This window comes from Lactuca serriola, chromosome 6 (assembly GCF_051521515.1).
Source record: "Lactuca serriola cultivar US96UC23 chromosome 6, Lser_US96UC23_V15, whole genome shotgun sequence".
Lineage (NCBI taxonomy): Eukaryota > Viridiplantae > Streptophyta > Magnoliopsida > Asterales > Asteraceae > Lactuca > Lactuca serriola.
The window spans coordinates 54,689,021-54,711,986 of record NC_136413.1 but is presented as its reverse complement, the minus strand read 5'-3'; the positions used below and the strand labels follow the sequence as shown (position 1 = coordinate 54,711,986).

The 22,966-nt window shown below is 38.8% G+C and overlaps 3 protein-coding genes across 3 annotated transcripts; all 3 read left to right on the top strand.

Annotated features, from left to right (window-relative positions):
• Nucleotides 1-1,902: 1,902 nt before the first annotated feature.
• Nucleotides 1,903-3,560, top strand: LOC145057873 (polygalacturonase-like). The gene is made up of 3 exons (XM_079005785.1): nt 1,903-2,350; nt 2,436-2,725; nt 2,841-3,560. The coding sequence occupies exons 1-3, from the start codon at nt 1,907-1,909 to the stop codon at nt 3,286-3,288; spliced, it is 1,182 nt and encodes a 393-aa protein (XP_078861911.1). The 5' UTR covers nt 1,903-1,906; the 3' UTR covers nt 3,289-3,560.
• Nucleotides 3,561-15,448: 11,888 nt separating this feature from the next.
• LOC145057851 (polygalacturonase-like) lies at nt 15,449-17,106 on the top strand. The gene is made up of 3 exons (XM_079005763.1): nt 15,449-15,896; nt 15,982-16,271; nt 16,387-17,106. The coding sequence occupies exons 1-3, from the start codon at nt 15,453-15,455 to the stop codon at nt 16,832-16,834; spliced, it is 1,182 nt and encodes a 393-aa protein (XP_078861889.1). The 5' UTR covers nt 15,449-15,452; the 3' UTR covers nt 16,835-17,106.
• Nucleotides 17,107-21,804: 4,698 nt separating this feature from the next.
• LOC145057995 (polygalacturonase-like) lies at nt 21,805-22,730 on the top strand (the record flags this gene model as incomplete). The annotated part of the gene is made up of 2 exons (XM_079005918.1): nt 21,805-22,082; nt 22,189-22,730. Coding segments are annotated over 2 exons (726 nt in total), but the record flags the coding sequence as incomplete, so codon positions are not given.
• Nucleotides 22,731-22,966: the final 236 nt, after the last annotated feature.

The window sequence follows — 22,966 nt, the reverse complement described above, 5'->3', positions numbered from 1 at the left end:
AAGTATTCGACTGTTTAATTATAGGATCCAGTGCTATTCATGATTAGCATACACGAGTGCTACAGGGTTGGTGGAAGTTTCATGAGTGGGTGCAGTTCATGGCCGGATAGCACGTGAAATGATTAGCTACTCTCGAGAGAGTGAGTGCAGGGTGAAGGTTCATCCGAGATGGTGGGAGATAATGATCTAGAATTCTGTATGAGGATCTGCTAGATTTCGTAGTATCTGAGTGCCAGTCGTCTCCGTTGCTCGAATGTTGATTGCTTCATGCTTTATGGGGCTCATGTTGATGTTAGCCAACTATTAAATGAATACATTAAGTTACATGCAATGGAGGTTAAGAAATCTTAGAGTGAAGGATTTGTCCCTATTGCGCAACCCTCGTCTGAGTCTAACCGTTGTAGGGTTGGGTCCTTTAGTCGAAGGATTATTTAAGTTTTGTTGAATGTAATTGTATTTATGAAGTGGTTGGCTGACATTGATTGGATCCCTTCAGCAGGGGAGGTGGGGAAACTCTAGGAGAACCTAGGATGTGTTTTGATGCGGTTGTTTCGTTGTTGAGCAGGTATCGGAAGGATATTTTTGAGTAAGCCTTGGAGGACCTAAGATGATTCTTCAGGAAAGTAAGGATAGGTGTGGAAGGTAGTATTGAGCTCGTACTATTGGAAGGACAGGATCTATACTCGCATCGAGGAGAGTTTTGGGGATTCTGAGGGCTGGTCGGGAGAGATAGCATGGTTTGATACCATGATTCGTGGAAGCACATGATCCAGTAGTTATGTACCTATTAATCCTTGTGGTAGGGTTGCTCAAGGTCGTGCATTCGAGTCGCAAGACTCAAGAAGGAAACGGTTGCTATGATCGGCTAAAGAACTGCAGCTGGAAGTGAGTAGTTGATTGATAGATTGGAATGCCGCTATCTGTGGTGGGGGTGATGCCCTTTCAGTTCTCTGAGTTCGTAGAAAGAGTGAACAGGCTTGTGGCTTTTAGAGTTAGTATGTAAACCCATAATAGGGTCGTTGTGTTTGGCGATAATATGTCAGTGCATTCCTGCACTGGTGGATTGATGTGTTATGGATGTTTTGTAATGTGATCAGGGGTACATGTTCTTGGGATATAGGCAGGTCAGGTATCGGATTGATGGTTGGGATTGCAGGCTAGGAGGGCATGTTTTGGATCGTAAGTCGTTGTTGGCTTATACTCTTGCAAGAAATCCTTAATGTTAAAGTGACCATGATTGGGGAAATTTCACCCTCCTGCGCTTGCATTGACATACTATATTGGGATAAACACTTAAATATTTCTTGATGCCTTTGTTTTTCTAAGGCATATAATTAATAAGCTTTTTAGTATAATATTAAATTTATTTGAAGGTTTAATATATAATGATTTCTATCTATAGTTATCCCTAAGAAGAAAACTATTTCAAGGTTGACATAATTTTTGTAGAACGTCCTCAATAATTTTTTTAGGCAGTGTTGACATTCCGCTATTAATCCATGTGAGATCATAAGCCCCTGCATATTCATTCCCATTTGCATTAGGATAACTATATTAAATACATATATAACATCTACCAATACCATTCACACCATTTTAATATAACTTCATAATTAGAATAACCTTTTTATCGAAATTTCAAACCACATTTTGTGAAATGAATATTATACAGACTTGTTTAGATGTTAATATATTATGGAGGTTACATGATTAATATTCCCTGCATGTTACCATCTCGATGGATCAGTACGTAATCCTATACATACGGAGTACTTCATATCAATCATTATCAATAATACAACCTACCCCCGGTGCATACCTCGATTATGCAATCAATTTTAACAGATATAAATAACTGAATCAACGGGTTGGTTATAGAGCTATAACATTTCTTAACGAATTCATCATGGTCACCAAACTAAATATTGTTCCAGTCTTGATCATTTTCCTCCTCTTTCAGTACTCATATTCAGCAAAGGTAACATATAACGTCCTAAGTTTTGGAGCCAAAGCCAATGGGCGCTTAGACTCAAGAAGTGCATTCCTAAAAGCATGGGGTTTGGCCTGTAATTCAACAAATCCCGCCATCATCTATGTACCCATTGGCAGGTACTTGATTGGTTCTGCAATCACATTCTCCGGCCAAACATGTAAGAGCAAAGCCATCACAATGAAGATAGATGGTACTTTGGTGGCTCCCTCAACGTATAATGCTGTAGGCAACGCCCAAGTTTGGATTAAGTTTTACCGGACTAACCATGTTACAATCTCCGGTGGAACCCTTGATGCCCAAGGTTCTTCTCTATGGGCCTGCAAATCCTCTGGAAAGACATGTCCTAAAGGAGCTACGGTTCGTATGCACCCCTTATAAACTTTTTTATATAGTTGTTTTTAAATTCCTTTCTAAGATTATATATATATCATTAATGTTACAGACACTTGGCATCTACCATTCCCAAAACATAGTGATCAGTAATTTAAGGTCATTAAACAGCCAAATGTTCCACATCCTGTTATATGCATGCACCAATGCCAAGCTACAAGGGGTGAGCATCTCAGCACCCGGGCTCAGCCCAAACACAGATGGTATCCATTTATCATCTTCCACAGGCGTCACTATCTTGAATTCTAAGATCTCCACAGGGGACGACTGCATCTCCATTGGCCCTGGCAATTCTAACATCTGGATAGAGAAGGTGGTTTGTGGCCCCGGTCATGGCATCAGGTACATGAGTTTTTTATATATAACATCTATAGTTTTGTTTTGAACTATGATATATTATTATTCTTCTCCAAGTGTGTTTGTGTATGTGTTAATTAGTTGTGTTATGTGGATGCAGCATCGGGAGTCTAGGTTGGGACGTTATAGAAGCGGGTGTTCAGAATGTTACTGTAAAAACTGCGACATTTATAGGTAGTGACAATGGTTTAAGGATAAAGACATGGGCAAGACGTAGCAATGGATTCGTGAAGGATGTTGTTTTCCAGCATGCAAGTATGGTGAACGTAAAAAATCCGATACTAATAGATGCAAATTACTGCCCAAACAATGAGAATTGCCCGAATCAGGTTTCAGGAGTAAAGATCAGCAACGTGCTGTATGAGGATGTACATGGAACATCAGCAACACGGGTGGCAGTGAAATTTGATTGTAGAAAGGGGAAGCCATGCACTAATATCAGACTAAAGGATGTTAACCTAAAATATGCGGGTCAACCAGCAGTCTCCTCTTGCTCCTTTGCTGCTGGTACTGCTTCTGGATTACTTCAACCTACAAGTTGTCTCTAATTCAAGTACTCGTTCCAGGAGAAAAAATTTAGGCAGTTTTATTCGGGACTTTTATACATCCGAAGCAGACAAATAAAAGATTGGACATTTCCACCTCCAAAATTAGTTGTAGCACGAAAATTTCTGATAGACAATCAATCTGGTGTTTGATATAAACCGGACAACTTTTGATACATCCGAAAAAGCACAAACCTTTTTTTCTTTTTGGGGTAGATCTAGTTGTTAATTAGTCAACAAAGTATAGAGGGACCATTGTGTACATAGATCCTCAAAAATAGGATAATTTCTTATTTCCTTTCCTATATGTTGTAACTTGTACTTTATATTCTTCAATATACAACATAGCTACTGATCCATATTTTTTTCCACTTCTCGATTTCTCTTTCTTCCCTACTATTGTCAATTGCGGCGGCGACTTCACCAGTGATGAATGTTTCTTTTTCACTAGCCACTCTACTTCATATGCTATAATCAAGCGATCATCTTATAATTATTTTGTTGTGGCATATTCAGGTCCTGCCACTCCTTGCCTGTCCGAAACTCAATAACTCACAGGATACGTGCATGGCACCGTTAGCTCTCCGGAACCCACAATTGTTGATGCAAGTAGGTAAAGCTTCTCCCTATCTTACCTATCCCTCTCAGCAAGAGGCTGACCAACGATTTATTCTTCTGCTTTATTCTTCCCTCTCTGAAGATGCCAAGGTTAGGGCATTCGGCCTAAAAATAATCGGTGAGGTATGGTACGATTTTGAAACTCCTACAAACACTACTCCATTTAATGGTTGCATACTCCATGAATAACTTCCTCAACTTCAGAAGGGAAATCATACAGTGTCCGATTACGGTTGTAAACTCAAAACTATATGTGATCAACCTGCAGTGATTGGTCTTCACAAAAATCACGGGTTATTGGGGGCTTCTTTCGAGACCTTCTCTATAACACAACTAGCTATAAAACCACATCCCTCTTTTTGTGACTTTCTCTCTCAAGCAGAAATTAATGAATTGTTTCTTACTTTCATCTCACGTATCTTCTCTTCCACCCATGTCTTTTTTCAGCACAACCACATCAACCTTCTCATGAAACACGCTTCTCATGGCTCATGTAATTCTTCTTGTGGTATGACAGATCCACAAATCATGGTGCTTACTCAAATGGTCATGGAAAAGGCCGTCGTCGCACTATCAACTTTGTTGTAAGGATGGAGATTATGCATTTGTAACGTCCCACAAATGCTAATAAAATGTTCATTTTAAACATTGAGTCATACAACCAATTGTTCCAAAATCAAATAAAGTAAAACTGTATTTTCAAACATCATAGTATCTCAAAAGTGACCAATGCGGAAAAAAAACCATAAAGGGATGCGGTATAGTCAAGCCTGACCATTCACTTTGAAACTAGAAGTACCTGAAAAATATTAAACTACAAACCGTAAACACAAAGCTTAGTGAGTTTCTCCAAAATACCACATACCATACATACATTGACATGGGATACCCCTATGGTCTTTCATATAATTTTCATGGGTTGTCCCGATGGTCTTCCCTTGTAGTGCCTTGGCTACCCCAAGGTCTTACACACAACTCCCGTGACCTACGCACATGGTCTTTCAAACAAGTGTCACGGGCTAATCCTAGAGTCTTCCATGCAAGTATCATAAAGACAACTAGCATCCTACATAACACAATCTCGTGGGTTGGCATTGGTGCCTTCGACCCACGAGTATAGTATGAAGACTCACCTCGATCCTAAAGACAAGAAAAACCACCCACTCGAGCAGAAGATATCAAGCCTCTCGTTTCTAAACATATCCACAATAAAACCCTAACTAACAATCAAGCAAATGAATGGCGCATGGAAGGTCTAGGCTCACAATTAAAATTCCTTTGGGCAAAAGACCTTTTTCCCTTCCCATATTAAGTCCCAACATGGTCGAGCAAAAGTCGAACAGATCAAAAAGTCAACGCCAACCCTCAGTTGATTTATGCCCTACGTAAATGATCAACGTCATGCGTACATCCGTTACACCCATTGTAGGGCCCCTGATCCAGTTAAAATCGGTTAAGCTCTTAATATAGCAAGCCAAACTTCCGATCTCCCAGTTCTGATCTAAATGAACATCTAGATGGATAAAGTTTCTAACTTTATCACTTTGCATGTCCAAGATGCACATGTGTGACATCCTCAATTTCATGGCCATAATAGACCATTTTGTTTATGCTTTATCTAAAAATTAGAGTATCTTTTTGACGAAATATGTTGCGGAATTTGTTCCTAAAAATATGATAAGTAAATTATCAAAGCATTTCTAAATAAATGAGTTTTCACTATATTAAAAACGTTGGAGTGTCATTGTTAATATAGTACATAACCATAAATAAAAATAGTACAGGCCTTACAACAGCTATTATTGTAATGGCCTATAATCTATAGATCTCTCATTAGATCAATATTTATGTGCTCTTTTTCCTCTACCTGTAATACAAGGAACTGAGTGGGTTAGGCTTCGGAGCTTGGTGAGCACATAGGGTTTTCAACTCACCATAATTGAGTTTATTAATTTCATCAAATCATTCAACCCGATTACCCTATTCCCGTTATCCTCACTTTATGTCCCTAAAGCATCTAATTCAAAGGACCTAGCCTAAGGATCGTCATTGGGATGATAATTCTGCTTAGGGGATTCCTCAGGAATATATGTTAGTAAGGCAACCATGAGGAGGATGGAGTACACTGGTGAACATATCACTCACAAACACCTATAGGTTGTGATCTTGCTTGCGTTCCATTAGACTGTCTAGAATAGTTCGTGGTTGTCATCTATACTCCACTGGATGATTGGGTCAACTTTCAACATCGAGGCCTCTCATCATTTTATTTCGTCTTTCATCATCTATTTCATCTACTCATCTTTTCCTAACATATTGATAGGTATAAGATACATATACAATTTAAATCAAGTAAAACATGTTTAAATCGTTCATCCAACATAGATATGAGGAACACAGATAATATGCACGTGTAGCACGTAATATATATTAAATACTTCATATTTATGTGTAAGATGAAAGTAACTATGCACTCACATGTTGAAGTGATGACCCGTAATTCGGGCAGCGCTTCATTTCTAACAATTTTCATTTCCTCCGATGAAGCCGATTATCATTCTTGCTAGATTTTAGTCTAATATTTATTGCAACTAATTATTAGTCTAGATTCATCATTAACTCAATGTCTATGTCATGATCCATCAAGTAAGGAACAACCAGGTAGGATCATATCAGAAGTAGGGTCTTTTGGCATACGTAATATATTGTTTGGAAATCCCACTTTAAACACCTCACTAAATCACAGCCTAGACATCATCCCCGTAAGTAGATCAATCAGTATAACAACTTTGAATCATTGATACATGTTTTTTATAGGTTCATAATAACGATAACGAACTTAAACATAAGTTATACTTAAAGTAGAGTATGCATAACTCACTTACAAGGGGGTTTAGCTAGGAGCGGCGCTCTGCATGGCCAAAACTTCTTAGTCGAAAGCTCTTTTCTCGGAGCCTTCTGACGCTCTGGGATTCGCCTCTAACACTTGGGAAGTGCTAGGGAAGGGGAAGGGCTAAAAAGGGTATTTGAGAGAGAAAGAATAGATTTGGTGTGAAGAAAATGAGAGATTTGCGCCTCTATTTATAGGTTGGAAACTCGCAGTATGCGGGGTGTAAATAATAGGTACGCTGGGTGTATAGCATGTTATGTTGGGTGCACATCGACAGGTGTTGCAATCCGGTGGCAAGGTGTGGGGAGGAAGCAACGGTAAGGATTGTGCCTTGTGTCAGCCTCGCATCTTAACCAAAAATTTAATTATCTTCTCAATTCCATAACTTTCACATACGATCTCTGTTTTTTTTCATTCTTTATATCCACGCGTAGGTAGCAACACAATCTACAACTTTTGTTTAGACTCCATCTGCTAATTTTGATTTTATTTTTTAAAATTATTCTTTAACAAGCTTATGCAGTTAAAGTCCGTAAAAAATTCATAACTTTGTCATCCGACGTCCATTTTCGTCTTTATTTATATTGTTACGCTCCTATTAACGAGATCCTGGAATCTTGTTTATATTGTGTCGGCTAAAAATAGATCGATCTAAAATTCGATTTTCAGGCTGCATACTACTATGTAAAATCTTAGAAATATCATAATTTCCTTGAACGAAGTTAGATTTTGGCGTTCTCTATATGCAGCTCTCGGTTTACCATATACTATGACTCTCGTTTAGATTGCTTACGCTAAAAAGTATGTTATCGCAAACTCACTTTTTACGATACACAACGTCGTGTCGGTTTTGTCGCTAAACTTCGATGGGTCATAACTTCTTCCTTATAAGTTGGATTTCAGCATTCCTTATATCCCAGAAATCCTTGTTACGACTACTTGAAATTTCTTTAAAGATATTGGGTCAAATCTTCATTCTATTTTGGAGACATAATAATAATATTATTATTATTATATCATTATAGGCATGTATATTGCACATAAATCATATAATACTCAAATAATTTTTCTTCATTACTTCAAAATAGGTTACAAATGTTGACCTTAACTATTAAATCATTATAATAATGTTTTCCTAGATAGGCGGGTGTTACAACACACAACCAAAATCTAGGTCCAAGATGTCACATTTTGCTCAACAAATCACGCATGGATGCATGACAGTGACCAAGCTCTCATTTTCATGACTCTAAAATCTCAAAAAACGTCATAATGAGGCATTCAAATTGTTTGGAGTAACCCCAACTCACAAGGATCAAGGTGAAGCGACATAAAGCATAAATACCCATAAGATAAATAGATCTAACAAAAAGGAACATCAAGACGCAAGTTTTATAGCTTCTGGAGATATGTGATGAAGTGCAAAGGTTGGATCTACAAAGCTTGGAGCTCACATTTGCTTCTCCAATGGCCTCCTTCAATAATGCACACAAAATCACACTAATGTTTCCAAAACTCACAATGGGTGGCTATGGTTTCAAAAGAATGATATGAGGTGATGGAGGCTTGTTATGGGAAGGTTTCCAAGAAGTTAGAACCCTTAAATAGGACCCAAAACGTTAAGGTTATGGTTCTGGTCAGCAGCGGCTACACCTTGCATTGCAAAACCTACGCTATACATAGAGCAATAAAAATGTTTTCCGCATTCAGCATCTATGCTATGTGTAGCTTGCCTATGCCCTAAGTAGGGCAAAACCCTCAACTTCCAATTCAACTTCAAACAACATCATCATCGTTTCAACTTCATTTTCGGTGTTCTTTATATGCACATAAAGGTATTGAAGATCCCTAGAATTCTATTTAGTTACTTTTGGCTTAACACATATCGAACTAAAACCATAATCCATGCAAGAAGCATTAAATATTGTAATGCCCTGTTCCGAATCATTTCCTACATGGGGGTGGTGACACGAACACCGAGTATCATTAGGCTTATGGGCTCTAAGGAAAAGAGATTTAGACCTATTTGGGTGTGGGTAATGTAATTTGGATGATCTGGGAGTTCGGTCTGTGTTTTGGCGCCAAGGGGTATTTCGGTAAAGTGTTAGTTCGGGGTTTTATAACTTTTGGATTTTTGTTCAGAAAGTTTTAAGTCAAGGATGAGTTTATAGAAGTTTAGAGCTTCTCGTTACCTTTCCGTGGATATAAAGAACGTCAAAATCGGAGTTAGAACGAAGAAGTTATGTCCGTTTCAAGTTTGGTCGGTTTTGGGTTATGTTGAGTACGGTAGTCGTACAGAGGGGAGTACGTTGGGCGTACTGAGGCACCCTGAGTACGTTGGGCGTACGCAATCAATGCCCAAACCCTATTTCAGTCGTTTAAGCCCTATTTAAGCTCCTTAACTACCCCAAACCTACTCCATTCTTAGCCTCTACCCTTCCAACACACCTTCCATGAAACCCTAACCCTATTTGAGCCTTGTATGCTAAAAGAAGGTCTTTTTGAGTGCTTTGGAGTATGCATGGTGCACCTTGGACAAGAAGGAACTTCTTGGAGAAGTGTTGGTTGCATTGGAGCTTGTAGATCTGGACTTTGGTCACCATCATCTATCTTCTAGAGGTATAAAGTTTGAATGTTGATGATGCTTTTGTTAGATCTAACTAGTTTTGGATGTTATGAGCTTTTGATTAATTTAGTGCATAAAGTTTAGATCTTGAAAGTTTTTAACCTTGTTATGGATGAAGTTGGCAACTTTATCCATCTAAACATCATTTTGATTTAGATTTGAAAGTTGAAGACTTGTACTTAATGGATTAAGTAGAAAAAGATGAACTTGTGGGTCCCTTTGAGACTTAAAGACTAGATCTTGTTTGTTGGGACCATTCTAATGGATAAAGTTTGAAACTTTATCCATTATAAAGCTATTATGAACTATAAAAATTTGATCTTTGCCCTTGTATCCCTTCCGTGCAAGAGTTGTGATGTCTTATTGGGTTAATAACTTAGGGTTTTCGACATTAAAAACTTTATAGTCATGCAAAGTCATAAAGTTGGAAACTTTATACCTTAGGTCATCATTTTAGGCTTAGATCTGAGTTTTTGGATGTAAGAAGTTAATGGGATAAGCTGTTAATGGAGTTTTTGGACTGGGCTGAGTATGTTAGGCGTAACTGGTGGTACGATGCGCGCACACGGTCAGCACCCTGCTTTTTGGTCAACATCGGAGTACGTTTGGCATACTCTCTTGGTACGCAAGGTGTACTTCGTTGGAAAGAAATATTGACTTTTGGACCTTGACCATTGACTTCGATTTTGATCAGGGTTGACAAAGTTTGACCTAAGGGTATTTTTTAGTTATCGGGTAAATTATTGATTAAGATTGTATTCATTGTTAGTTAGCATGAGGTTATCCAGTTCGGCGGTCCGAACAATTATTTGATTATCAGTGGATTGAGGTGAGTTTCGTCACTATGTTTAGCAGGTCGAAGACACCAATGTCGACCCATGGTTTGTTATGTAGGATGCTAGATGTATGTGTGACTCTTTAATGCGTATATGATTTGTATATGGGCGGGGCCCGTTATGCAAGTTAGGGTGGGGACCATTATTCTCAGAAGGCGGGGCCCGATCATTGTGTGGTATGCTATTATCTTTGTGATTGTCACATGTGTTTGTATGTATATATGATTATATGTTTATATGTATGCTGGCAGGGACCGATTGTTATATTATATTCTATTATCTGTTATGCGAGTTAGGGTGGGGCCTGTTACACTCATTGGGTGGGGACCGTTATGTGAGTTAAGGTGGGGCCCGTTATACTCAGTATGCGTGGCCTGTTATGCGTGTTTGGGCAGGGACTATTATAGTAATTGGGGGGGGGGGGGGGGGGGGCACATTGTGTGTTTATTTATGTATGTATGGTATGTGGTAGTTTTTGGGAACTCACTAAGCATTATTGTAACACCCAGTTTTGAAAGTATTCGGTGGTGGGTTCATAGGCCAAGGGTATAGGCGACTCGGTCTTTTATGGGTTCCTGGTCTTATTCGGAAGGTTTTACGCCCAGGGTATGCTCAAACTTCCTAAACCCTAATTATAGGGCTAATCACTATATAAAGAACATAATGCTCTAGATATTAGCCTCCCTCTCATCCTTAGACAGCCACAACAAAACCCTAAACCTAGCTTGAGTGTTATTGGAGCATTGGAGGCCATTAGAGAGCATTTTGGTGTTGTGAAGCCATTTTCCAAGCAAATGAAGAGCATAGCAAGGTGGTGGACCAAAGGAGAAGAAGTAAATCCAAGATTGTGGTTCCATTTCAGATCACCTTGAGGTATAAAGCCTTGAACTTTCCTCAAGTTTGCTTAGATCTAGTGTTGTATGGTTTTGGATTCTTTTTGGTCTCTAATAATAGAGCTTTGTGGTTTAAATCCGTCTCCTAGGCTTATAGTTGCCACTCTCAGTGCTAAATGAGTCCCTAAGGCAGAAAGTTGTCATCTTGGATGTCTTATCGGGTCCATGCATGAGTTACGATCACTTTTATGAGAATAGAATGCAATTTTTGGAGTTTGGGATTATTATGGTTATGTAAAGTCACCAAATAAGTGACTTTATTGATTAAAACATTGAAGAGGAATTGGATATGTGTTTATAGCCTTTGGAATATACTATTAAGTGCTTAATGGAAAAGTGACTTAACAGAGTAGTACGTTGGGCTTGGTGTGTTTTAGGCCTCGGATTGGGCCATACATTGGATTTTAGTTATTTGGGCCTTAGTGGGCCATCAAAAGTAAGATAATTTGGGCAAGAACATGTTTGGGTTTAGGGTAAGGCCCATTAGAGGGATTGGGCCCAATTAGAAAATCAGGCCATTAGCGGGCCACTAGTGGGCCTGGGAAGCCTACCTAGTGTTGGGCCATTTTATATATTATGGTTTGGGCTATAGATATGGACCAAGTTGGACTATGGGTAAAATGGTCAATTTACCCTAAGGAGAATTATTGGTTTGGAATAATTGTTATTTTGGGTAATGGTAGCTTGGTGTGTCGAGAGATCAACAGTTCGAGGATCTGCCAGCTAGTAGCAAGAGGCTATTCGCAGGATTTTACAGTCAGCTTGCGACGTGAATTTTCTCCGTTAGGAATGGGTCAAAGGCACCAATGTTAGCCCGTTTATGTATGTCAGTGTATACTGGATTTAGATCCGATGTTGGGGTTAGCCCGATGTAGTTTTATGCTTCCGGATTAGGGTCTGATGTCGCCGGGGGGGGGGGGGGGGGGGGGGGGGCTCGAGGAAGGTTTATATGTATGTTTCCAAACTATGGGCGGGGCGGGGCTCGAGGAAGGTTTATATGTATGTTTCCGAACTATGGTTCGATGTCGGGTGGTACCCGAGGAAGGAATGCATGTTTAGTTATCATTGTTGTATTTGCGAAACTTGTATGTGCCTGGTAGGGAGATGAGTGTGGGCGGGGGGCCGTATCTTATCACTAGCTGAGTGTGGACGGGGTTCCATATCTCATTAGTAGTAGAGTAGGGGCGGGCCCGAGATAGGTGAGGCCTTGAGTCTAGAAATATTAGTGTTGTGTTTTCTTGTTATGTGTTAGTTTGATTATGCTTATACGTTTGTATGGGTATAGCGGGCGGAGCCTAGAGACAGGCAGGGCCTAGTAGAAACAGATATATATACCGAGCAGGGCTCGATGCCAGGCGGGGCCTAATGCCAAGCAGGGCCTAATGTCGGATTTATCTGATGCCAGGAGGGCACAAAGTAGCGGGCTAGGCCTAATGTTTGCATATATGATTATACGTATGATATGTGGTAGTTTGGGGAGACTCATTAAGCTTCATGCTTATGGTTTTAGGATTTGGTTTCTTGTACTTCCAGTTGCAAAGAGAAGAGCTCGGGATGACTGCATTGCACATACCAAGATGTTTTAGCCTGGGATGTTTACTCTAATGTTTTAACACTCTGATAACAATGTTTGAGATATTATAACTTATGTTTTGATGAAATGGGTTGATAACTGTGGTTTTATTTTTAAATTAAAATGAAAATGTTGGACCATATTTTGGGGATGTTTCATTTGTGCTTATGGTTTTCAGTTTATGTTTCAAACACTTCTGGTTTAAAGGGAAAAGCCCGAGATGATTGTCGAGCACACACCATTCATTTCTGCATTTTATGACTTACTCTGATGATGATGATGCATTGATAAAATTCGATCACCTTGATTTTGTGACAATGATATGGTTTACTGTTTTATTAATTTAAAAATGAAAATTTTCGGGTCTTATTTTTGGGACGTTTCAAGTTGGTATTAGAGCCTTGGTTTGAGGGATTCAGACATACTCTCGGGTGTTTCTGAACTCAAATTAAGTGTTTGGTAGAGTTTTTCAAACAAAAATGTTTTTAAAGAAAAGGCTTTTCTAATACAAGAAAGGGTGTGGTGCATACACTCAAGTAAGTTTTTCCCAAAATATCCATACATGTTATCTGATATGATTTGATTTATGAATTTTTGAACAGCATGCTAGTGATAAGCTAAGGATCTTCAGGAATTGTGTGATAGAAGTCCTTGATTATATGATACATGACAACCTAGGTTTCTTTCTTAAATAAAATTGACATCATTACTGTAGTTGGTTAGTGTATGCATCATACCTGTACATAACTTAGATTCTATATCCTGAGAATGTTTGGTTTGGCCTAATTTCATGTTCTTGTTTGTTGAATGGCTTAGGGTAGAATCAAGTATTCGACTGTTTAATTATAGGATCCAGTGCTATTCATGATTAGCATACACGAGTGCTACAGGGTTGGTGGAAGTTTCATGAGTGGGTGCAGTTCATGGCCGGATAGCACGTGAAATGATTAGCTACTCTCGAGAGAGTGAGTGCAGGGTGAAGGTTCATCCGAGATGGTGGGAGATAATGATCTAGAATTCTGTATGAGGATCTGCTAGATTTCGTAGTATCTGAGTGCCAGTCGTCTCCGTTGCTCGAATGTTGATTGCTTCATGCTTTATGGGGCTCATGTTGATGTTAGCCAACTATTAAATGAATACATTAAGTTACATGCAATGGAGGTTAAGAAATCTTAGAGTGAAGGATTTGTCCCTATTGCGCAACCCTCGTCTGAGTCTAACCGTTGTAGGGTTGGGTCCTTTAGTCGAAGGATTATTTAAGTTTTGTTGAATGTAATTGTATTTATGAAGTGGTTGGCTGACATTGATTGGATCCCTTCAGCAGGGGAGGTGGGGAAACTCTAGGAGAACCTAGGATGTGTTTTGATGCGGTTGTTTCGTTGTTGAGCAGGTATCGGAAGGATATTTTTGAGTAAGCCTTGGAGGACCTAAGATGATTCTTCAGGAAAGTAAGGATAGGTGTGGAAGGTAGTATTGAGCTCGTACTATTGGAAGGACAGGATCTATACTCGCATCGAGGAGAGTTTTGGGGATTCTGAGGGCTGGTCGGGAGAGATAGCATGGTTTGATACCATGATTCGTGGAAGCACATGATCCAGTAGTTATGTACCTATTAATCCTTGTGGTAGGGTTGCTCAAGGTCGTGCATTCGAGTCGCAAGACTCAAGAAGGAAACGGTTGCTATGATCGGCTAAAGAACTGCAGCTGGAAGTGAGTAGTTGATTGATAGATTGGAATGCCGCTATCTGTGGTGGGGGTGATGCCCTTTCAGTTCTCTGAGTTCGTAGAAAGAGTGAACAGGCTTGTGGCTTTTAGAGTTAGTATGTAAACCCATAATAGGGTCGTTGTGTTTGGCGATAATATGTCAGTGCATTCCTGCACTGGTGGATTGATGTGTTATGGATGTTTTGTAATGTGATCAGGGGTACATGTTCTTGGGATATAGGCAGGTCAGGTATCGGATTGATGGTTGGGATTGCAGGCTAGGAGGGCATGTTTTGGATCGTAAGTCGTTGTTGGCTTATACTCTTGCAAGAAATCCTTAATGTTAAAGTGACCATGATTGGGGAAATTTCACCCTCCTGCGCTTGCATTGACATACTATATTGGGATAAACACTTAAATATTTCTTGATGCCTTTGTTTTTCTAAGGCATATAATTAATAAGCTTTTTAGTATAATATTAAATTTATTTGAAGGTTTAATATATAATGATTTCTATCTATAGTTATCCCTAAGAAGAAAACTATTTCAAGGTTGACATAATTTTTGTAGAACGTCCTCAATAATTTTTTTAGGCAGTGTTGACATTCCGCTATTAATCCATGTGAGATCATAAGCCCCTGCATATTCATTCCCATTTGCATTAGGATAACTATATTAAATACATATATAACATCTACCAATACCATTCACACCATTTTAATATAACTTCATAATTAGAATAACCTTTTTATCGAAATTTCAAACCACATTTTGTGAAATGAATATTATACAGACTTGTTTAGATGTTAATATATTATGGAGGTTACATGATTAATATTCCCTGCATGTTACCATCTCGATGGATCAGTACGTAATCCTATACATACGGAGTACTTCATATCAATCATTATCAATAATACAACCTACCCCCGGTGCATACCTCGATTATGCAATCAATTTTAACAGATATAAATAACTGAATCAACGGGTTGGTTATAGAGCTATAACATTTCTTAACGAATTCATCATGGTCACCAAACTAAATATTGTTCCAGTCTTGATCATTTTCCTCCTCTTTCAGTACTCATATTCAGCAAAGGTAACATATAACGTCCTAAGTTTTGGAGCCAAAGCCAATGGGCGCTTAGACTCAAGAAGTGCATTCCTAAAAGCATGGGGTTTGGCCTGTAATTCAACAAATCCCGCCATCATCTATGTACCCATTGGCAGGTACTTGATTGGTTCTGCAATCACATTCTCCGGCCAAACATGTAAGAGCAAAGCCATCACAATGAAGATAGATGGTACTTTGGTGGCTCCCTCAACGTATAATGCTGTAGGCAACGCCCAAGTTTGGATTAAGTTTTACCGGACTAACCATGTTACAATCTCCGGTGGAACCCTTGATGCCCAAGGTTCTTCTCTATGGGCCTGCAAATCCTCTGGAAAGACATGTCCTAAAGGAGCTACGGTTCGTATGCACCCCTTATAAACTTTTTTATATAGTTGTTTTTAAATTCCTTTCTAAGATTATATATATATCATTAATGTTACAGACACTTGGCATCTACCATTCCCAAAACATAGTGATCAGTAATTTAAGGTCATTAAACAGCCAAATGTTCCACATCCTGTTATATGCATGCACCAATGCCAAGCTACAAGGGGTGAGCATCTCAGCACCCGGGCTCAGCCCAAACACAGATGGTATCCATTTATCATCTTCCACAGGCGTCACTATCTTGAATTCTAAGATCTCCACAGGGGACGACTGCATCTCCATTGGCCCTGGCAATTCTAACATCTGGATAGAGAAGGTGGTTTGTGGCCCCGGTCATGGCATCAGGTACATGAGTTTTTTATATATAACATCTATAGTTTTGTTTTGAACTATGATATATTATTATTCTTCTCCAAGTGTGTTTGTGTATGTGTTAATTAGTTGTGTTATGTGGATGCAGCATCGGGAGTCTAGGTTGGGACGTTATAGAAGCGGGTGTTCAGAATGTTACTGTAAAAACTGCGACATTTATAGGTAGTGACAATGGTTTAAGGATAAAGACATGGGCAAGACGTAGCAATGGATTCGTGAAGGATGTTGTTTTCCAGCATGCAAGTATGGTGAACGTAAAAAATCCGATACTAATAGATGCAAATTACTGCCCAAACAATGAGAATTGCCCGAATCAGGTTTCAGGAGTAAAGATCAGCAACGTGCTGTATGAGGATGTACATGGAACATCAGCAACACGGGTGGCAGTGAAATTTGATTGTAGAAAGGGGAAGCCATGCACTAATATCAGACTAAAGGATGTTAACCTAAAATATGCGGGTCAACCAGCAGTCTCCTCTTGCTCCTTTGCTGCTGGTACTGCTTCTGGATTACTTCAACCTACAAGTTGTCTCTAATTCAAGTACTCGTTCCAGGAGAAAAAATTTAGGCAGTTTTATTCGGGACTTTTATACATCCGAAGCAGACAAATAAAAGATTGGACATTTCCACCTCCAAAATTAGTTGTAGCACGAAAATTTCTGATAGACAATCAATCTGGTGTTTGATATAAACCGGACAACTTTTGATACATCCGAAAAAGCACAAACCTTTTTTTCTTTTTGGGGTAGATCTAGTTGTTAATTAGTCAACAAAGTATAGAGGGACCATTGTGTACATAGATCCTCAAAAATAGGATAATTTCTTATTTCCTTTCCTATATGTTGTAACTTGTACTTTATATTCTTCAATATACAACATAGCTACTGATCCATATTTTTTTCCACTTCTCGATTTCTCTTTCTTCCCTACTATTGTCAATTGCGGCGGCGACTTCACCAGTGATGAATGTGTCTTTTTCACTAGCCACTCTACTTCATATGCTATAATCAAGCGATCATCTTATAATTATTTTGTTGTGGCATATTCAGGTCCTGCCACTCATTGCCTGTCCGAAACTCAAAAACTCACAGGATACGTGCATGGCACCGTTAGCTCTCCGGAACCCACAATTGTTGATGCAAGTAGGTAAAGCTTCTCCCTATCTTACCTATCCCTCTCAGCAAGAGGTTGACCAACGATTTATTCTTCTGCTTTATTCTTCCCTCTCTGAAGATGCCAAGGTTAGGGCATTTGGCCTAAAAATAATCGGTGAGGTATGCTACGATCTTGAAACTCCTACAAACACTACTCCATTTAATGGTTGCATACTCCATGAATAACTTCGTCAACTTCAGAAGGGAAACCATACGGTGTCCGATTACGGTTGTAAACTCAAAACTATATGTGATTAACCTGCAGTGATTGGTCTTCACAAAAATCACGGGTTATTGGGGGCTTCTTTCGAGACCTTCTCTCTCAAGCATAAATTAATGAATTGTTTCTTACTTTCGCCTCACGTATCTTCTCTTCCACCCATGTCTTTTTTCAGCACAACTACATCAACCTTCTCATGAAACACGCTTCTCATGGCTCATGTAATTCTTCTTGTGGTATGACAGATCCACAAATCATGGTGCTTACTCAAATGGTCATGGAAAAGGCCGTCGTTGCACTATCAACTTTGTTGTAAGGATGGAGATTATGCCATTTGTAACGTCCCAAAAATGCTAATAAAATTTTCATTTGAAAGATTGAGTCATACAACCAATTGTTCCAAAATCAAATAAAGTAAAAGTGTATTTTCATACATCATAGTATCTCAAAAGCGACCGATGCGGAAAAAAAACCATGAAGGGATGTGGTATAGTCAAGCCTGACCATTCACTTTGAAACTAGAAGTACCTGAAAAATATTAAACTACAAACCGTAAACACAAAGCTTAGTGAGTTTCTCCAAAATACCACATACCATACATACATGGACATGGGCTACCCCTGTGGTCTTTCATACAAATTTCATGGTTTGTCCCCATGGTCTTCCCTTGTAGTGCCTTGGCTACCCCAAGGTCTTACACACAACTCCCGTGAGCTACCCACATGGTCTTTCAAACAAGTGTCACGGGCTAATCTCAGAGTCTTCCATGCAAGTATCATAAAGACAACTAGCATCCTACATAACACAATCCTGTGGGTCGGCATTGGTGCCTTCGACCCACAAGTATAGTATGAAGACTCACCTCGATCCTAAAGACAAGAGAAACCACCCACTCGAGCGGAAGATATCAAGCCTCTCGTTTCTAAACATATCCACAATAAAACCCGTATTAACAATCAAGCAAATGAATGGCGCATGGAAGGTCTATGCTCACAATTAAAATTCCTTTGGGCAAAAGACCTTTTTCCCTTCCCATATTAAGTCCCAACATGGTCGAGCAAAAGTCAAACCAGTCAAAAAGTCAACGCCAACCCTCAGTTGACTTATGCCCTACGTAAATGATCAACGTCATGCGTACATCTGTTACACCCAATGTAGGGCCCCTGATCTAGTTAAAATCTGTTAAGCTCTTAATATAGCAAGCCAAACTTTCGATCTCCCAGTTCTGATCTAAATGAATATCTAGATGGATAAAGTTTCTAACTTTATCACTTTGCATGGCCATGATGCACATGTGTGACATCCTCAATTTCATGGCCATAATAGACCATTTTGTTTATGCTTTATCTAAAAATTAGAGTATCTTTTTGAAGAAATATGTTGCGGAATTTGTTCCCAAAAATATGATAAGTAAATTATCAAAGAATTTCCGAATAAATGAGTTTTTACTATATTAAAAACGTTGGGATGTCATTGTCAATACAGTACATAACCATAAATAAAAATAGTACAGGCCTTACAACATCTATTATTCTAATGGCCTATAATCTATAGGTCTCTCATCAGATCAATATTTATGTGCTCTTTTTCCTCTACTTATAATACAAGGAACTGAGTGGGTCAGGCTTTGGAGCCTGGTGAGCACACAGGGTCTTCAACTCACCATAATTGAGTTTATTAATTTCATCAAATCATTCATTCCGATTAACCGTTCCCGTTATCCTCACTTTCTGTCCCAAAAGCATCTAATTCAAAGGACCTAGCCTAAGGATCGTCATTGGGATGATAATTCTGTTTAGGGGATTCCTCATGAATATATGTTAGTAAGGCAACCATGAGGAGGATCGAGTACACTGGTGAACATATCGCTCACAAACACCTATAGGTTGTGATCCTGCTTGCGTTCCATTAGACTATCTAGAATAGTTCGTGGTTGTCATCTATACTCCACTGGATGATTGGGTCAACTTTCAACATCGAGGCCTCTCATCATTTTATTTCGTCTTTCATCATCTATTTCATCTACTCATCTTTTCCTAACATATTGATAGGTATAAGATACATATACAATTTAAATCAAGTAAAACATGTTTAAATCGTTCATCCAACATAGATATGAGGAACACAGATAATATGCACGTATAGCACGTAATATATATTAAATACTTCATATCTATGTGTAAGATGAAAGTAACTATGCACTCACATGTTGAAGTGATGACCCGTAATTCGGGCAGCGCTTTATTTCTAACAATTTTCATTTCCTCCGACGAAGCCGATTATCATTCTTGCTAGATTTTAGTCTAATATTTAATGCGACTAATTATTAGTCTAGATTCATCATTAACTCAATGTCTACGTCGCGATCCATTAAGTAAGGAACAACCGGTTAGGATCATATCAGAAGTAGGGTCTTTTGGTATACGTAATATATTGTTTGGAAATCCCACTTTAAACACCTCACTAAGTCACAACCTAGAGATCCTCACCGTAAGTAGATCAATCAGTATAACAACTTTGAATCATTGATACATGTTTTTTATAGGTTCAAAATAACGATACCGAACTTAAACATAAGTTATACTTAAAGTAGGGTAGGCATAACTCACTTACAAGGGGGTTTAGCTAGGAGCGGGGCTCTGCATGGCCAAAACTTTTGAGTCGAAAGCTCTTTTCTCGGAGCCTTCTGATGCTCCGGGATTCGCCTCTAACACTTGGGAAGTGCTAGGGAAGGGGAAGGGCTAAAGAGGGTATTTGAGAGAGAAATAATAGATTTGGTGTGAAGAAAATGAGAGATTTGCTCCTCTATTTATAGGTTGGAAACTCGCATTACGCGGGGTGTAAATAACAGGTACGCTGGGTGTATAGCATGTTACGCTGGGTGTACATCGACAGATGTCGCAATCCGGTAGCAAGGTGTGGGGAGGAAGCAACGGTAAGGATTGTGCCACGTGTCAGCCTCACATCTTAACCAAAAATTTAATTATCTTCTCAATTCCATAACTTTCACATACGATCTCCATTTTTTTTTTCATTCTTTATATCTACGCGTAGGTAGCTACACGATCTACAACTTTTGTATAGACTCCATCTGCTAATTTTGATTTTATTTTTTAAAGTTATTCTTTAACAGGCTTATGCAGTTGAAGTCCATAAAAAATTCTTAACTTTGTCATCCGACATCCATTTTCGTCTTTATTTATATTGTTACGCTCCTATTAAAGAGATCCTGGAATCTTGTTTATATTGTGTAGGCTAAAAATAGATCGATCTAAAATTCGATTTTCAGGCTGCATACTACTACGTAAAATCTTAGAAATATCATAATTTCCTTGAACGAAGTTAGATTTTGGCGTTCTCTGTATGCACGCTCTCGGTTTACTATATACTATGACTCTCGTTTAGATCGCTTAAGCTAAAAAGTATGTTATCGCAAACTCACTTTTTACGATACACAGCGTCGTGTCGGTTTTGTCGCTAAACTTCGATGGGTCATAACTACTTCCTTATAAGTCGGATTTCAGCATTCCTTATATCCCAGAAATCCTTGTTACGACTACTTCAAATTTCTTTAAAGATATTGGGTCAAATCTTCATTCTATTTTGGAGACATAATAATATTATTCTTTATTATATCATTATAGGCACGTATATTGCACATAAATCATATAATACTCAAATAATTTTTCTTCATTACTTCAAAATAGGTTACAAATGTTGACCATAACTATTAAATCATTATAATAATGTTTGCCTAGACAGGCGGGTGTTACAACACACAAACAAAACCTTAGTCCAAGATGTCACATTTTGCTCAAAAAATCACGCATGGATGTATAACAGTGACCAACCTCTCATTTTCATGACTCTAAAATCTCAAAAAACATCATAATGAGGCATTCAAATTGTTTGGAGTAACCCCAACTAACAAGGATCAAGGTGAAGCAACATAAAGCATAAATACCCATAAGCTAAATAGATCTAACAAAAAGGAACATCAGGATGCAAGTTTTATAACTTCTGGAGATATGTGATGAAGTGCAAAGTTTGGATCTACAAAGCTTGGAGCTCACATTTGCTTCTCCAATGAACTCCTTCAATAATGCACACAAAATCACACTAATGTTTCCAAAACTCACAATGGAACATAGTGATCCGTAATTTAAGGTCATTAAACAGCCGAATGTTCCACATCCTGCTATATGCATGCACCAATGCCAAGCTACAAGGGGTGAGCGTCTCAGCACCCAGGCTCAGCCCTAACACAGACGGTATCCATTTATCATCTTCCACTGGCGTCACCATCTTGAACTCTAAGATCTCTACAGGTGACGACTGCATCTCCATTGGCCCCGACAGTTCTAATGTCTGGATAGAGAAGGTGGTTTATGGCCCCGGTCATGGCATCAGGTACATGAGTATTTGTTAACAACTATGTTTTTGTTTTAAACTATGATATTGTTTTTCTCCAAGTGTGTTTGTACATCTGTTAATTAGTTGTGTTATGTGGATGCAGCATCGGGAGTCTAGGTTGGGACGTTGTAGAAGCCGGTGTTCAGAATGTTACTGTAAAAACCGAAACATTTATAGGTAGTGACAATGGTTTAAGGATAAAGACATGGGCAAGATGTAGCAATGGATTCGTGAAGGATGTTGTTTTCCAGCATGCAAGTATGGTGAACGTAAAAAATCCGATACTAATAGATGCAAATTACTGCCCAAACAATGAGAATTGCCCAAATCAGGTTTCAAGAGTAAAGATCAGCAACGTGATGTATGAGGATGTACATGGAACATCAGCAACACGGGTGGCAGTGAAATTTGATTGTAGAAAGGGGAAGCCATGCGCTAATATCAGACTAAAGGATGTTAACCTAAAATATGCGGGTCAACCAGTAGTCTCCTCTTGCTCCTATGCTGCTGGTACTGCTTCTGGATTACTTCAACCTACAAGTTGTCTCTAATTCAAGTACTCGATTCTAGGAAAAAAAATTACGCAATCTTATTCGGGACTTTTATACATCCGAAGCAGACAACTAAAAGATTGGACTTTTCCACCTCCAAAATTAGTTGAAGCACGAAAATTTCTGATAGACAATCAAACTGGTGTTTGATGAGGCAGACAATTTTTGACACATCCGAAAAAGCAGACACCTTTTTTTCTTTTTGCTGTAGATCTAGTTGTTATTTAGTCAACAAAGCATCAGAAGTACCATTGTGTACGTAGATCCTGTAAAATAGGATAATTTGTTATTTTCTGTATGTTGTAACTTGTACTTTATATTCTTCAATAT

Bases quoted from the DNA above. Each gene is read 5' to 3' on its own strand.
- LOC145057873 (XM_079005785.1), top strand. From the start codon at position 1,907: ATGGTCACCAAACTAAATATTGTTCCAGTCTTGATCATTTTCCTCCTC. The intron at 2,351-2,435 runs GTTCGTATGCAC...TTAATGTTACAG, and splicing joins CATGTCCTAAAGGAGCTACG to ACACTTGGCATCTACCATTC. The intron at 2,726-2,840 runs GTACATGAGTTT...ATGTGGATGCAG, and splicing joins GGCCCCGGTCATGGCATCAG to CATCGGGAGTCTAGGTTGGG.
- LOC145057851 (XM_079005763.1), top strand. From the start codon at position 15,453: ATGGTCACCAAACTAAATATTGTTCCAGTCTTGATCATTTTCCTCCTC. The intron at 15,897-15,981 runs GTTCGTATGCAC...TTAATGTTACAG, and splicing joins CATGTCCTAAAGGAGCTACG to ACACTTGGCATCTACCATTC. The intron at 16,272-16,386 runs GTACATGAGTTT...ATGTGGATGCAG, and splicing joins GGCCCCGGTCATGGCATCAG to CATCGGGAGTCTAGGTTGGG.